The 16,772-nt window shown below is 42.8% G+C and overlaps 1 protein-coding gene across 2 annotated transcripts in view; it reads left to right on the plus strand.

Moving 5' to 3' along the window:
- Positions 1-16,772, plus strand: part of SRPK2 (SRSF protein kinase 2) — a 704,996-nt gene that overhangs the window by 660,709 nt on the left and 27,515 nt on the right. For both annotated transcript variants that reach the window (XM_078680403.1, XM_078680411.1), the window contains 3 exons: positions 5,030-5,130; positions 5,242-5,349; positions 6,598-6,667. In XM_078680403.1, coding sequence (XP_078536529.1) covers positions 5,030-5,130; positions 5,242-5,349; positions 6,598-6,667 — 279 coding nt within the window. The remainder of the gene's footprint in view (positions 1-5,029; positions 5,131-5,241; positions 5,350-6,597; positions 6,668-16,772) is intronic.

A 16,772-nucleotide genomic window follows, 5' to 3' on the forward strand; every position in this document is an offset into this window, starting at 1 on the left:
TAAGTCTATTTAGAGGAAAAGTAGTTGGCATCTGCAGCAGTTGTAGGTGTGGCTGTGGTCGTCACCACTACAAGCTTCTGTCATGTGTAGCTATTCTCCACTGACCAGGAAACTTTAGCAGCACATTTGCAGGTTCAGGGAAATATTCTACGGATGTCTTTGATGTAAACTCTCTTTAACTAGCTTCTGGGTGAAGCCTTCCAGTGACTCGAAATTCATAAAGACACTGTACGTTCACTAGGAGTACTAATCGTGGAACACATTTTATTGTGTTTAGTATTTTCCATGTATATTTTGGTATTAACTTCACAATACAATCTCAGCAGTAACAGTACATACGCCTAATGTAGTCTAGAAAGGCAGGTTTATGAAAGAATACACTAACTGTAGGCCATTTAAGTAAAACAAGACGATATCACAGACCCACATTTCCAATCATCATTAACACCGATCACAGCGGTCAAAGTGGGCTGTACAGTATTTGGAATAGATTACAGGGCCTGTGAAGAGTGCAATTAACATGATGGTCTTTCGATCAGGGGTGTCAAATCTGATTCATCCGATTCTTCTTTATACGTAGTCAGTCCAGATGGCCCATCTATGTGTGGAAACCTGCACAGTAGGACTTTCAACTCCAATCAATACCCACTTGCACAGCACCTTTTGCTAGGACGAAAAGTGCTACTATTTCAAGCCTATCCAACTGATGACAGTTTTCCTTTTTGCTCAAGTGAGACAAAATTCCAGCAAGTACAGCTGCGCCTTAAGCCTTTTTCCACCAGGCAGTATCCCCAGCAAAGCACAGTTTGTTGGAGAGATCAGTTCAGGAAACTCGTCAAATAGTCAAGTACCTCCTCCGTGTGGGAAGACTCTATGCTATGCTTTCAGAAATGTGCTTTGTCAGTTACACCCGGGTAATTTTGCTAAATTATTTTGAAGCCTGTAACCCCTTTAACTCTGACTTTGAGGATTGCTATCCTGGTTTGGATGTTAGAACATCAGTTGAATGTTGAAATGGTTTTCTGCCCGCATACGTGCATTAAGTTCACCAGGGTTCACCATGAGGACATTCGGTACCACTAAATAATCCTTTCAGGTCTTGCAGGAGCCAGCTTTCTATTCCAGTACATATCAAAAGAGCATTTGCAATGCAATTGGTATCGCCTTTGGGACCTTATATGTATTTTGCTATGCAGCACATTAGCCTGGATACTGAAACATCTACTGTTCTTTAATATGGAGGGAAAGTAAGCACCAAACTGTGGAACACGGCAGGTATGGAAACACATGGAGAGAAATAGTGCCTATCAGCGGAAAATAGCATTGTCAAAAGCTGTGTTTTTAATATAAAATCAGGGCCTTCGGTGGTCATATCACTGAAAATACAAGATTTGAAAAAAATATTATTGTCTACGGGTGCTCGTGGAAGATGAGTTTCTATGGCCTGGAATCTAGGGTATGCTGAAGTGATTCTGGTATTTTACAGATCTCTACTGGTCGTTTTCTATCAAGAAAGTTAAGTAAACAGACTGGTTTAGCATTATGCGAGGAACAAGACAGGGATGCCCGTTGTCTCCCCTGTTATTTTAATATTGATATCGAACTCTTTGCACCTTTAATCAGACAAGATACCTCCATCCTTCCATTCAGTTATAAAGACCTTGAGGTCAAATTAGCTCTATATGCGGGCGCTCTTATTCTGTATACCCTCAATCTCAAGGAGGCTATCCCCAGTTTGATGGCTAAAGCAGAACTATTTGGGAATATATCCGGCTATAGTGTAAATAGAGATAAAACTGAAATTATGGAGTGGAGCCAACCGTCTCAGACCTCTGGGGCAAAATATCAGATGCGCTATCTTGGTATTATAATTACCCAGAAGTTAGCTGATGTTCCTATGGTTAATTGGAGGACGAAGGTAGGGAGACTATTGATCAGATGGGCCAATCTCCCTCTTTACCTATATGGCAGGGTGAATTGGATTAAAATGATTGTACTCCCAAAAGTCACTTTTCTATTTAACACTATACCCCTCCCATTCGACAAAGGTGAGGTAGCAAAATTACAGGGCAAGATTGGCAGCTTTATTTGGGCTTCAAAGGGCCCCCGTATATCCTGGAAAAGGTTAAGGAGAAAGTTGGTGAAGGGGGGACTGGCTCTCCCAGACTTGTGGGTATATGCACATGTTTTTCATTTTAAGAACTTTCGGATGCTGTTAATTAAACCAGATAATTCTGCATTAGGTATCCTTTATGGGGCAATGCTTAGTGATTTGGAGGATGAACAAGAGCAGTTCCTTTTTAAGTTTGGGGACCCAACATTTAAAAAAAAAATCAGATTGAAGATTTTGTTGCAGACAGTTAAGAACTCGGTTTATATACGGAACTCTGCTTGGGAGGAACAGATGGATGATTCTTGGTTAATTCAAGCCATGAAAGTTGGTGGTATTAATAAAGAAGTGGCCTTGTGGTATTGAACTTTGATTGAAGCAGAAGACGATATAGATAAGGATATCCAAAAGCTCTGGAGCGATGATGTTGCTAATATTAATTTGATTGAGGCTTGGATGAGCTCATTTGCATTGCTTCGAGAGACAGTTAAACCTGCCTCTCTTAAACAAAATCATCTTCTTACCCTATATCGGGTATATTGATCCTCAGCAAAATTAACAACATTTTCTGGAACTCAGTTTGTTTGTTCAAGGTGTCGAGATCCTTTAGCAGATGACCGCCATATGTTTTTAACCTGCCCAGAGATTACTAAGTTTTGATTGGACGTGTGTGAATTTTTGTCAGATGTAATTGGAATTCAGATAGAAGTAACCCCCTTACTTATATTTTTCGTAATAGGTCAAGACAGTTTTTCTGTTCCAAATAAAATGGCTGCAAGAGTAATCTTTTATGTTATCTTAATGGGAAGACGAGAGATCTGCAGAGCCTGGAAATCAGCTGTTTCACCCCGTTTTACTGAGTGTTAAAATAATATCATACACATAAGCCGACATGGCATGTGACCCTAGAAGTCGAGAGAAGATATGGGCTATGTTGGTTGATAGGTGTCAGAGGAATGGGGTCCAATGATTTAGCCAATTAACAGCTGTCGGTCCTGGTCCCCTTCTTCTGTATCTTATGCTTGAGAAGGGTTAGAGTGAAAGCTGCTAGATTTCTTGTGTGGAACAACTTCATTCCCCTCCGGCCCTCGGTAAGGGAAAGGGAGTATCGCCAAAAAGTTAATTGGTGGAATGAGGACCCAAAAAAAAATGTTTTTTAAAAGAAAGTTAAATAGAGGAAGTTGCCAGAAAAATTAAAAAAAGAAAGTCCCTAAGCAGAAAGCAATTCTGGTATTTTACTGACCTCTACTGGTCATTTTCTATAAAAAACAGTTAAATAGAGACAGTTGAACAGAAAAAAAAAGTTGCTAAGCGGAAGCAGACAAGTCCTGTGACTGATCTCCAGAGCCCACAAAGTACATACAACAGATCTTCCAGACAACACAAGCACTGTCTAGGCTCGACCCACAAATGATAGCTGCTGCAGCCATCCTTTTTCAAGTGCAACCCAGAAGGTATGAATTTCAATTACATATATAGTTGACAGACTCTGGCAGGACCAGTGCACTAGAGCTGTGTAATCCATCTATGCCCATACTCATTTGTTTTCCAATGCCTAATTGTCAATTTAGATAGATGTCACAAGGACTAAACCCTTTATGCCTGAAGCCAAAACTAGGGTACAATATGAGAAATAACACAAAAGGGTCTGTAGGGTCTCATTCAAGGAATGGGTCAATATCCAATATGTGGGCCCGCTACTACTTAATTCAGCAAAAAAAAAATCACAATCCATAAAAAAATACAGAGGACTTAACATGTACCAAGAATGAGTGTGACGGCGGCACAGTGCTCAAAGTGAAAGTATTTTGGCAATAAAACAAATGATCCACAAAGTATTTACACACACGCAGGGATTTACATTATTTACACCTGTTTATAAGTCCAGAGAAGCTAATTCCTTCAGAATAAGATGCCTTTCAATGATCAATCCATATTTAGTCGATGTTTCAACACTTTCATACAATTTTAAGGGTCTTATCAGGACTTTTGAAATGCTGCCTTGCTCATTTACCTCCAAATACTGTACTTAATACATAGGACAGAAGGTATTATCCATGTCGCAGGTATGAATTCATCAAATAATTTCTCTAATGCAAACCTTACATCATCCACTGCCAATTTTGCAGGATTGGCCCGGACCCACAGCAAATGATCCCCTGTTTGTTAGATATCATTATGTGTTAAGGCTTCTAATGTGAATTGCCATATATTTCAGAAGGGCAAATCTGGTGTTTGGCCCAAACCTCCCTTTCTGTCCAAGGTCTTTCAAGTGTTTACATAAATCTGGAAATGTGTCTTCCTACTTTTTTTTTTTTAAGTACTTCTTTGGCACCTAAGGAACTCCACATAAATTAGTAAATTAGATGTCTGGAGAGCTCAGAGCTTGTGTGTGAAGGATACAGCTGTCACATTCTCAGATAAGTGGTTTGTGACCTATAGAGCCTCTCCACAAGGAAAGCAAGTTGTACAATATCCGATATTTATTGACTTGTTCTCTGCTTTCTATAATGTTAATTGGTCAGGGGTCTCCTACTTAAAATGCATAAATGAATATTATATTGCGGCCAATGCGGCATCAGTGACTTTTTGGAAATATTTGCAAAGCAGTTACATGGGATGTTGCTTGAGCGTCTTTGCAATTAGTCTGTAATGGGTGGATGTTGGAGGTCAGATGTAGAGATGGTCACTATGCTATGTAAAGGTATTGCCCTCCTAACCCATACAGGAACCTCCCATTAGTGTGGAGGATAAAGCACCATGGACAAGGATTCAATTTGGCGATTTACTGAGTAACCTGTCATTAAAATGTGTACAAAAAAGTTGTTCATCTTCTCATTTGGTGCACTTTCAATTTCTTTGTATTTTGAATTGAACAAATTTGATACTAATTATATTCTTATGTTTTGCTTATCCCAGTGAAAACCCGATCTACTGATTTGTTGGTGAATCCTCTTGATCCTAAAAATGCAGATTCAATTAGAGTTAAAATTGCTGACCTAGGAAATGCCTGTTGGGTGGTAAGTGCACTGATAACCTTCTTTGATGATCTGTTATGACTGTTACCTTTTATAAATCTGTAAGAATGCAGGATTTATTCTTTGACTGCTAATGCTGTTTCCTCATTTTAGCATAAGCATTTCACAGAAGACATCCAGACACGACAATATAGATCAATTGAGGTTTTAATAGGAGCAGGATACAGTACACCTGCTGACATCTGGAGTACTGCGTGCATGGTAAGAACGAAAACACACTTGTGTTTGCATTTATTTTAATTGCACAAATCGCATGTGCTATATATATTAAGTTGTTTCTTCCAGTCATAAGATGCTTAGTGGTTTGGACCAAAACAGTATATTCTAATGCAAAAGATAGGAATCGCTGCCCTATAGGAAGATATTTTGAACTCTATGGAATTATTGATGCTGACAAAATATTGTCCATATTCTTTGAGGATAACCGCTAGTGGGTGAGACTTGCTTACAGTCTGGTGGGTGGCACCCACCTACACTGAGTTTAGCCAGTAGTGAATGATTCTCACGCCCAGTGAGACCTACTTGCTGTTAATTAGCCTCTTTACGTGTGGATGGGCCTTCTCCTAGTGAGTCGCACCCTGCTAATGACCGACGTGTACATTGAGTGAGACTTGTTTCTAGGTGGGACAGCGCCTTGAGACCCTCGCGGGTATGTAGTGCGCTTTACAAATGATTGATTGATTGAGTCTGTGTGTGTGCATTATATTTAAGGCTCCCTGTTTTCCGTTTTTACGGATTTTTACAGATAAATACAGACAGAAAACAAGGTGTTTTCTGTCTGCATTTATTTTTAAAAGTGGGTAAATACAGAAAATTGTGCTTCTTTTAAGTTTCTCTCAGTGCTGTCTTACATGCATTATAGGCTAGCAGCTGAGCAGATGGACAGCATGGGACATTGAAAAACAGGATGAAATTTCTTTAAATAATGGCATATATCAATATGCATTTATGGTATAGTGCTAGTATTTACCAGTGGATGTATTGTTGTGTAATATTTGTCAGCTTAAATAGCTAAAACACGACAGACATCAAAGTATGAATAGGCGTCTGTCAGTTAAATAGATATGGAAATGTACCATTTTTACAACTTCATTTATATGCAAAACACAAAATAAATATGGATAAATACAGATAAAATGGCCCAAAAATAAATATGGATAAATACAGACGGAAATGGCCCAAAAATAAATGCCATAAAACCGGGAGCCCTATTATATGCCATTGTATATAATTAGCTGTAGGTTTTTATGACTAACTTGGCTTGGCCCCAAGTATCCCCAAACCAAGTCACAAACATGACTCGGCTCATGGACTGAGGACTGTGACTAGAATGAGGAAGTGGTAATGCCTTGTATATCATAAATGTCTGTGATGATCTCTTTCATAAGTGAAAACATGAGGTTTGTAATTCAATCTTAATTCATAAATATGTTGATTTTTGCATCGCAGACCTTCGAACTAGCAACAGGTGATTATTTATTTGAACCACATTCGGGTGAAGACTATTCCAGGGATGAAGGTAAGGGTTTCTCGAAGTTTGTTTTGAATCCTTATGTAATGACCATTATGGAGCTTAGATTGCAGCGGTGTCTGAGTTGTAAACTGCACATTTTTTTTTCTTAGTTAGAACTGTCATCCATAACATCGGTGTGCAGGCCTGCGTCCCCCCTTAACCTCAGACTCAGGGGATTCATCCCCTTGACTGTAAGGCTTGCATGGGTGTGGTAATCTGTGTTTGGACTCCCTATAAAACAAGCATTGAAGTTACGCAAGACAACAAGCATAATATAGGTTTGCCCCACCTTGGGTAGGAAATAATATATTTAAGAAAGACCTTGAGGTTACGCATGTGCATAATTCCTTTAACGCTAACTCAGCCAACAGCAAGCTTTAAATAAATCGAACGTGTCGTAAAGGATGAACATTAAACATATGCACCTGAATCGAGGGCCCCTCAAAGCATGGTTCTGCCGCCTTTCTTGCTGAGAAAGGTGCAGAAAGAATTGCCAGCTGCCCAGATCAAAGGCTAAACAAAGTGAAGGCAAGATGAAGCAGCGGGAATGAGAAAAGAAAAGATGTAGAATATGATAGGGGTTTGACAATATTATTGTCTCTGTCTTTGCTTCTCTGTTACAATTATGATGATGTATTTCGAGATGGGGAGATCTACATTTTACTTCAAGGCATGGAGGCTAACAATATGCAAGAACAAAGCTTTCAACAAGATTCAAAGCTGTGCTTTCTAAGGTCGAAAATAAATATTTTTAAAAGTGAACTGTGGGACCTGCCTGTCACCAAGATGTTTTGTACATCGGTGTGTAAGATAAAGACTTTAGATGCCATAGCATAATGGTTCTTAACCTGTGGTCCGGCAAACCATTTGGGTCTTAAGCCTACTCAAGGAGTCCACAACTGCATATTAACAGATTAATAAAGTGTATATGTATAAAGGCGCACAATGTTCAATTGAAAACTTTAAAACAGTCGAAATGTATAGGAATTTGAAATTGGAAGCTAAAGGTTGAGGTAGAATCCTAAGATTAATTCATGAGAGCAGTGCAAGTGCATCAAACAGAATAGTATGAACAATGAGTAGCTTCGACTGAATTTAGAAAAGATCCAACCTTCCCATTCAAATTTAAATTTTTTATACTTGATGTTAAATTAAGCATTTCTTCATTTGTATATTTGCTGAATGCTTTTTTCCGTTTTTTATTTTTTATTTATTGTTTGTAGTTCAGATGATCGAGCATTCTTAGGCTGGTGTCACAGGCTTCGACTGAATTTAGAAAATATCCAACTTTCCCATTCAAATGTAGATTTTTTTTTATTTAATGTTAAATTAAGCATTTCTTCATTTGTATATTTGCTGAATGCTTTTTTCCGGTTTTTATTTTTTATTTGTTTTTGGTTCAGATGATCGAGTATGCTTAGGCTGGTGTCACCGGCTTCCAGTAATTACCCAGTTGGGGTCCCCAGATTCCAATAAAGATTCAGTGGGGGTCCCCAGGTTCGATGAGTGATTAAGTGGGAGTCCACAGAAGTCCAGAGGTTAGAACACCGGCTGGTAACAGTGCGCTTTAAAAATGTGAAAAATAAATAAATAAATAAGAAGCCATTGTAATAGCACATGACTGAGTTTAGGTATGAAGAATGAAAAATCCTCCATTTGTAACTGGCTGTGGAGAACTAGGGTCTGGACTTCCCTTGTCGCACCTGTCGAAGGTACTGGTGGCTGGAAAGGAGATGACAGATGGTTAGATAAGCAGATTGTTCCAAGAAAGTAAGAAATCATGCCTGAGGCCTCTAAAGAAGTGCATACCATGACTATTGTTCTGAAGATGATCTGATCCTGACTGAGGAGAGGACTTACGGTGAAGTGGGTAATTCAATAGAGTCAAAGAGTAATCCAATCCTTTAGAAAGGCAACCGGGGAAGATATCACCGGGGCGCCAGCCGAAGAAGAGAGGGACTTGATGATTCCTTCTCTAGGCCATCAGTTCAATACCAAAAGGAGCCTACTTGATAAGCCCAGTCCTAGAAAACCTCTCTGTATAGCATCAATGTGTTGCTGTCTAAAAGAAAATGAGAGTGCCAATTAGAAACTTGGTTACTTAGATCGGCGATGTGTTGTGCTTTGAGAGAAATGTAAGTGTCCAGATAGTAGTGCCAAACGTTCCTTTCATTATCAAAAAGGGACTTGAAATGGGGTCGACCCAGCAGATTGACAAAAGAGCCAGCCAAGATGTTGTCCATCCCTTCCCTATCCGAGGCTAGATTCATAGCCGCATCATCCAGCATGAAGCATTAAGACTTTGATGTGCAGCTATCTCTTTCTAGCGGTTTGCTTTCCCTAAGCACCATGGCTAAAGGACTGCAAGAATGCCCCAGCACTTCTGACTGGCATCTGCTTTGAGTTCTAAAATGTTCTTGATTCAGACTTAAATGTCAGTCATCCATCAGAAAATCAGCATCTGGATTTAGGGACTAGTGGTTGGTGTAAAAGACATCTCATGGAAGATGGGCACCGTTGAGGTAGTAGAAAGTCCAAAGATGCTAATGGCTAGGGAACATAACTTTGATTGATACAAGTGGAAATCCAGGTTACGAGCCGGCATCCTAATGGAGGGCCAGTAAAAGTATCGTATTGCTTTTTGCAAGTTTGTTGCTGACCGACTTACCTTGGCCCTGACGTAGTAGTGACCAAGAAGCCTAGGAACTGTACCTCTTGGAAAGGACATATGGCCGGCTTATTGAGCGATAGCCGGCTTCTCGCTGGATAGCTGCAAAGCCATGGAGCACCTCTAATTGATACTTTTTGTCTTGCATTGAGGGAACCGGCACACTTAATCTTACTCCCCAGACCATTCTCCGGGTCCAGAGGTACGCTACCCGGAATGAACTGGTATAAGTGAGATGTCAGCCCAGAAAGAACAGTAAACGTAGTGGTATGCTCTCCTCTGCAGTGATTGCATTCTGGAGTGACGATCACTGAGACTGGTAGTGGCTTTCTGGGAACACTAGGTAGAGTCAGCTTGTCCTTGGACAGACACGAAGTGAGCGAGATGTATCTCCTTTGTAACACCGCTGCTAAACAAGGTCATGTTTTCCTGGCATTTAGTGAGCCTGGAGAAAGCAGAACTGTCCTGACTGGCGGCTTCTTCCTTTTGAAGTGCCAGCACCGTAGCAAGTGGGGATTCTAGGGCCTTTCACAAACCATAAGTGTGATGATTTTATTCTGTGGTGGCTGACTGCCACACCTGTGACATGGAGTCTTACATGAGGACATTCTCTGGGGAGAGGAGTGCTAGGTAGCACCTACTGTCCTGCGCCGGGGCTTATTAGTTTTTCTTGGCTGTGGAGAAAGTGGAACAAACAATGTAGAGTTTTTTAAAGTGTATTACCGGTCACTGACAAATGCGTGCGGGGAGAAATCTGAGGAGGAGGGGTTTGATCAGAAAGAGAGAAGTTGCTCCTCAGATCTACTAATGTTCTTCACACATATCTGACTGCAAGATCTGTGGCCGTAAAGAAGTCAGTGAATGTCAATGTTTCTAACATGGATAAGTTATCAGGGAAAGTATCGGCTGTGGATCAGGCTTCAACTAGGGTGATGTTACGAACGAGCACAGAGAACAGTGGCGGAGCGCACTGGGTAAGGTCTGGTTTCTTGTTATTTTAGGAACTGTGTGTAGGTGAACATCAGAAGGATCTATGCATGACTGTTATCGCTATAATTTGAGGTGAGGGTCCAATGTACAAGCGTTGTGCCTCCCAGGACTTGACTTCCAGAAAGGCTGCAGAAGGTAAATTAAGGAATATTGTTTACCCTTTGTAATGACATGGAGGAGATGTTTGGCCCATGTATTCGGCAGATTTACCATCTTACTACAAGAGTTCTAAAATGAGTGAATAGAGCATAGTTACAGTTACTGGGGCAGAGGACCTATCAGATGCAATGCTGCACTGTGGAATAAAATTGAAGGTGGTTTCTGTTAAGGGACACTGTTTACTATTTTGTCATGAATCCTGCCATGAAACCTAGAAGACCATGATGATAAAAAAGGAACTGGCTGTGTTTCAGAGGGCAGCAGCACTAGACAACCATTGAGATTTAAGGCGTTGGAGGCAGAAATTCATGATTACTGATTAATCTTCTTGAGCTGTGGTGTTAAGGTATTGGTGCTCCTGAATAACTGGAGTCACCCAGCCGGCAACATAGCCACTTCTTTATTCCGTGTGACCTTTGCGGACAAAGCAGTTGTGGAGGATGATGTTTTCCTCTGGTTGCACCACTGCAGACTATTTTCAAAGCCCAGTCACTGGAACTGAAGGGAACTTGGGTGGAGGGCTATCCAGGTAGTTGAGAAGTGGTGGAATCCATAATTGTGAGGAGGGCTTACTTGATGGAGCAGAGCCAAATTCAAAAGTTACATTTGGTTACCTCTTGTAGTAAACTGGTTTGGTTGAGAGACTGTACGCTCACTATTTCTAGAAACAGTGCAAGTGAACTAGTATGGGCACATCCAACGTCCACAAGCTTCTGAAGAAGTTGATGTTGTGTCCCTGAGATTGTTCAATTAAAACATGTCTGCTTATACATAATACAGTCACAAATGCATATGAAGGGAATAGGTAAGAGCCCATCCCAAAGTGACACACGTAATGTGAGATGGCATCATCTGAGACTCCTTCAGTGCGTTAGTTTTAAGACATGTGACTTACAAAGATGAGCAAGGACAAATGTGTACTGATTGGGGAAAGAGCATTGCCTGGAAAAGAACAAAGCATAGCCTGGTGATATGCTCCAGTTGAACGTTTGTGAGTGTATCGACCCACTGCAGAGGTTAGGTATGGTTGGGCAGGTTTAGTAGGTAACATGGTTTTTCTGATAGATACATCTGCCGTGTGGATTCCTCACCTTGTGAATATCCCCCTTGCGTCAGCAACATTCGGAATTTTTTCTTCGTAGCACGCCGGCGTGGACGACGTCACAGGAGCACGCTATCGCGCGCGACTCCGTCTGACGTCACCGAATCCTTATTAGACCCACGTCGGCGTGATGACGTCAGTTCCCTTTTTTCCGCGTCGTCGACGCTAACGGTTTCTGGGATCTTCTGCGATACTTAGTATCTTCTACTATTATAGTGTTACTATTTAGTCTTTAATTATTCCTTCTTCGTCGAGAATGTCGTCGAGGAAGACAGGATTCAAACAATGTGGGTCATGCGCTCGCATGATGTCGATCACCGATCCACATGGTGATTGTTTATGGTGCCTAGGATCAGACCATGACGTTAAAAACTGTCGATCCTGCTTCAAAATGAATCCTAAGGCTTTGCGTGAACGTGAAGCTAAACATCTTCTAGCAAAAGTAAAGGGAAGAGAAGCTGAAAGATCATCAAGGTCGACGTCGAGACGCTTGAAGTCGAGACAGAAGTCCTGTTCGAAGTCGAGGTCGAAGTCGGCTTCGAGGTCGAGATCCAGAGCGAGGTCGAGGTCTAGAGAGAGATCGAGGTCCGGATCCAAGTCGGCTTCGGGTCATGCTTCAGGTTCCTCGAGGAAGAAACACAAGAGGAGGAAACATAGTTCTAGACATCATTCTGGTAAAGATTCTTCGGATTCAAAGAAAAAATCCCGAAGACATCATAAGGATTTCGTTTCTCCTTCTCCTTTAAAATCTCTTCAAGGTTCCCCGACTCCGGAACAAGAACCTGATCCGGAATCACATCATTCTTCGGATCATGAGGTTGAAGTAGAAGTTCCTCGAGCTCAGACTCCAGTGGAAGTCCCTGACAATCTCGAAGGACAGGATGAACCGATGCCGGAACGACCTCCTCCGGAACAGCCAATTGGTTCGTATCCTCCTTTTCCTGGTCCGGGACAAGACCCCTCACATTTTCTTAATGCGATGTTTGGGGTCTATAATAGAGCTATGTACCCTACCGGCGCACCAGTTGGTCCCGTAGGTCCGTTGTCTTTCAATTTGGGCATTCCTCAATCTTACGCCCGGCTCCCTTTATGCCATTTATGCCGGCGCCTTATACACCTTGGCTCGGTGCGGCTCCACCGAGGTCGTCGACTCCGCATACGGCTTCGCCGACTCCGGATCGACCTCGTGAATCCAATCGAAATGCCACGCCGATTCGTGATTCTCATACTCCTGCTGTTCCAGCTCCTCTCTCGACGTCGGATCCGGCTCCATCGGAGTCGTTACCGGATCCATCGACTTCGATTCGTATAGAATGGTCGCGACGTAGAGCTCAGCGTCTTTTAGAAGAAAAGGAATACGATGATCCTGAAGTGGAGGAAGGTGAACTTCTGGATCAGGGAGATTGTTTTGAAGACCTTCATAGTGCCAGTGGCCTAGAACTTTCTCCGGAATGGGGTTTGCCATCAGTTTCTGATGCTCCATCAAAGGATGTGGCTCCTTACCACATTGTAATTAGGAAAGCTGCAGATGTTCTTAATCTAACCTTACCTACTGTGGAATACAAACCTAATATCCTTACAGAGGTTTTGCATTCGCCCTCATCCATTATTGAGCCTACACTTCTATTTACTGAGGCTTTGACTGAACCAATAATGGAAGTTTGGAAAAGACCTTTAACTGCTCCTGCAGTTTCTAGATCTGTTGCGAGACGTTACAGAGTGGCTCCTGGTGACCCTGAATTCCTCTCTTCACATCCTTCTCCTGAGAGCTTGGTGGTACAGGCCGCTTGTTCCAACAGGTCGGCAGGTTCGTTTCCTCAAGTGCCAGCAGACAAAGACTCAAAAAAAGTGGACCAATCTGCTAAAAAGATTTTCTCATCAAGTAGCATGGCTTTGAAATCTACTAATGCTACTTGTCTGCTAGGGAGGTATGTTCATGCTTTGATGGACTCTGTGAAGCAACTGTCATCTAAGCTTCCTGAGGATGATAGAAAGAACTTTAATGAGGTAGTCTCCTACACTCAAGCTGCTGCCCGCTTAGTCATTCAGAGTGACATGGATACGGCGGACTCTGTTGCCAGAATTATGGGTTCTAGTGTTGCCACCAGAAGAGCTGCGTGGTTAAAATCTTCTGATTTTTCGGCAGACGTTCAATCCACTTTGATGGACTTACCTTTTGATGGGACAGGCCTCTTTCGGAAGAAGGCGGATGTGGCTTTGGAAAGATTCAAAGATAGCCGGGCTACTGCAAGATCTTTGGGTCTCCAGGCAAGAGGTTCTACCACTAAGAAGTTTAGAGGGTTTGGTAGATCCTCCTTTCGTCCCTTCAGACAAGGCCAGCAACAACAGCAGCAGCAACAAAACCCTCTGTACAAATCTTATAGAGGTAGACAGAAGGGTCGTGGACGTGGACGTCAAGTCTCCTCTTCCTCTACTTCCTCCTCTAATACCCACCCCCCACCTACATCAGCAAAGCAGCCCTAGATCCACCATTCTGGATCATGTGGGTCCGGTAGGGGGTCGGCTTACTCATTTTCTACGGGATTGGGAATCGGTTACATCAGATCTTTGGGTTTTCAATCTCGTAGAAAATGGGTATGCACTTCCTTTTCAGGAGTTCCCTCCCAATTACCCTCCTTGCCAAGGTTATTGTTCGGAGGACCATCTTCTTCTCCTGCAGGAAGAAGTCCTGGCACTGTTCCGAAAAGGTGCGATAGAGGTGGTTCCAGAGCAGGAAAGGGGTCAGGGGTGCTACTCCCGGTATTTCCTGATACCCAAGAAGGATGGCAGGCTTCAGCCAATCCTGGACCTCAGGATTTTGAACCTCTATCTCAAACAGGAGACGTTCAAAATGCTCACACTTGCACAGGTTCTTCAAGTGCTGATGGAAGAAGACTGGATGGTGTCGATCGACTTGCAGGATGCGTATTTTCACATCCCCATTCTGAAGTCGCACAGGAAGTATCTCCGTTTTACGGTGGGATCGCAGCACTACCAGTTTGCGGTCCTTCCTTTTGGACTTACTACTGCGCCTCGAGTTTTCACCAAGGTGATGGCAGTGGTGGCTGCGCATCTCAGAAGATCAGGGATTCCTGTGTTCCCCTATCTAGACGACTGGCTAATCAAGGTGGAGTCGCCGGAGAATGTGCTTCATCATCTGCAAGAGACAACTCAGTTGTTGCACAGGTTGGGTTTTTCGATAATGTACCCAAGTCTCACCTGGTGCCCTCCCAGCGCAACCTGTTCATAGGTGCGGTACTGGACACTACTGTTTGTCGTGCATTCCCTCCACCTCAAAGGATTCACGACATTCAGGAAATGATTCCTTTATTCTACAATGGAGCGGTTGTTCCAGTCCTGAAGGTTCTTCGTCTGCTCGGTCTGATGGCTTCTTGTATTCTGTTGGTCAATCATGCACGCTTGCACATGAGGGCACTCCAGTGGTGCCTCCGCAGGCAGTGGTATCAGCACAATGGAGATCTCTGGGAGTCAGTGAGGATCTCCAGAGAAACTGCAGCGGATCTGTCTTGGTGGAGTGTGGAAGGCAATCTGTCACAAGGAAAGCCTTTTCAACTTCCTCCATCAGTGGCCACAGTGATAACGGATGCATCCACTCTCGGGTGGGGAGCTCATCTGGGGGACCTGGAGGTCAAAAGGCTTTGGTCTCCAGAGGAAAGGTTGCTTCATATCAACCTTCTAGAATTGCGGGCGATACGTTTGGCGCTCAAGGCCTTCCTCCCTTCCCTTCGTGGTCAGTCGGTTCAGGTCCTGACGGACAACACGACCGCGATTTGGTACGTCAACAAGCAGGGAGGAGTAGGTTCGCAGTGTCTCTGCAGAGAGGCTCTGCGTCTCTGGTCCTGGATTCAGGATCACCAGATTTGTCTGATGGCAAATCATCTGGCCGGAGTTCTGAACGTTCGTGCAGACAGTCTCAGTCGGCAGTTTTCTGCCGACCACGAGTGGAGGCTTCACCCGGAGGTGGTTCACGACATCTTTCAGATGTGGGGGACTCCTCGGGTGGACCTTTTCGCCACTCGCGAAAATGCTCACTGCCTGTCATTCTGCAGTCTCCAGTTTCCGATGCAAGGAGCTTTGGGGGACGCGTTTCAGTTGAGTTGGAAAAATCAACTCCTTTACGCGTTTCCTCCCATACCCTTGATTCCTCGGGTTCTGAGGAAGATTCTGTGAATACAAAAAAACCTGGGTGTCTAATAAGAGACAACTATGTCTCTAGAAAACATATGCTGTATTGAGCTTACCAAATGCATAACTCAATTACAGAAAGTGTTTAAATAAGGTTTTGACAATCCGACGCATGTAACCACCTGCAAAAGTAGGTGAGATCCAGAATCCAGAATTGGATTACCATCAAAATCTTGTTGGTGGTCTGATTTTTCTCATCTGGTCATCCACAGGACTGAGCTGGTGTGTCTCCAGATTAGCGAGACTACTTCCAGAACAGCCTGGTAGGACAGGGGTCAAGCCCACAATCGCTCATGTGACCATGCGTAGGATCACCAATTGGAACAATAAGCAGTGCAAAGGTGAAAGTGTAAAAAGTGAAGTTAAAAGAGAATAGAAAAATCACAGTAAGAGACCTTTAATAGCTGTGAGTTCCTTTCCATTTAAAAATCAGAACAGCGCAAAATCACAGTATCAACAAATAACTGCTTAGGGGCCAACATGTTTCAGCCATACAGGGGAACCCTCCCTAGGCTTTCGTCAGGGCCTCTGTTCTTATAAACTATTGCTACTGCTTGTGAAAATCACAATCATAGTGAAAACAAAAACACAGTGACAACTTTAAAGGATATGTTTTCTCATTCCTCCTTGTCAGCAGGTATATAATTTACCTAAAAAGTGCAAGATGGTGTAAGTGCATCGGATACAAAACCATATTATGTAATTCGAAAAATTAAAGAAAAGGACCAAATGGTTCCTTACTCACCCATCTGGACAGGGGAGAATACCTCACCTCACCTGGACCAAACTCAGAATAAGGGAGGCCACGCACTAAGAACAAGAAAGGGGAGTTCAAAAGTAAAAATCCAGCTAAGAACCTGGGTTTTGTTACTTATGTTGTCATCCCTATAGAGATTATGTTCTGTGCTCAATGCTCTAGCAGCCAAAAAGAGCCAGGCTCACCCACATGTAATAGGACTGCCTAGATCAGAGAACAAAGGTGGGGA

The sequence above is a fragment of the Lissotriton helveticus genome, chromosome 1_1 (genome assembly GCF_964261635.1).
Source record: "Lissotriton helveticus chromosome 1_1, aLisHel1.1, whole genome shotgun sequence".
In the NCBI taxonomy this organism is placed as follows: domain Eukaryota; kingdom Metazoa; phylum Chordata; class Amphibia; order Caudata; family Salamandridae; genus Lissotriton; species Lissotriton helveticus.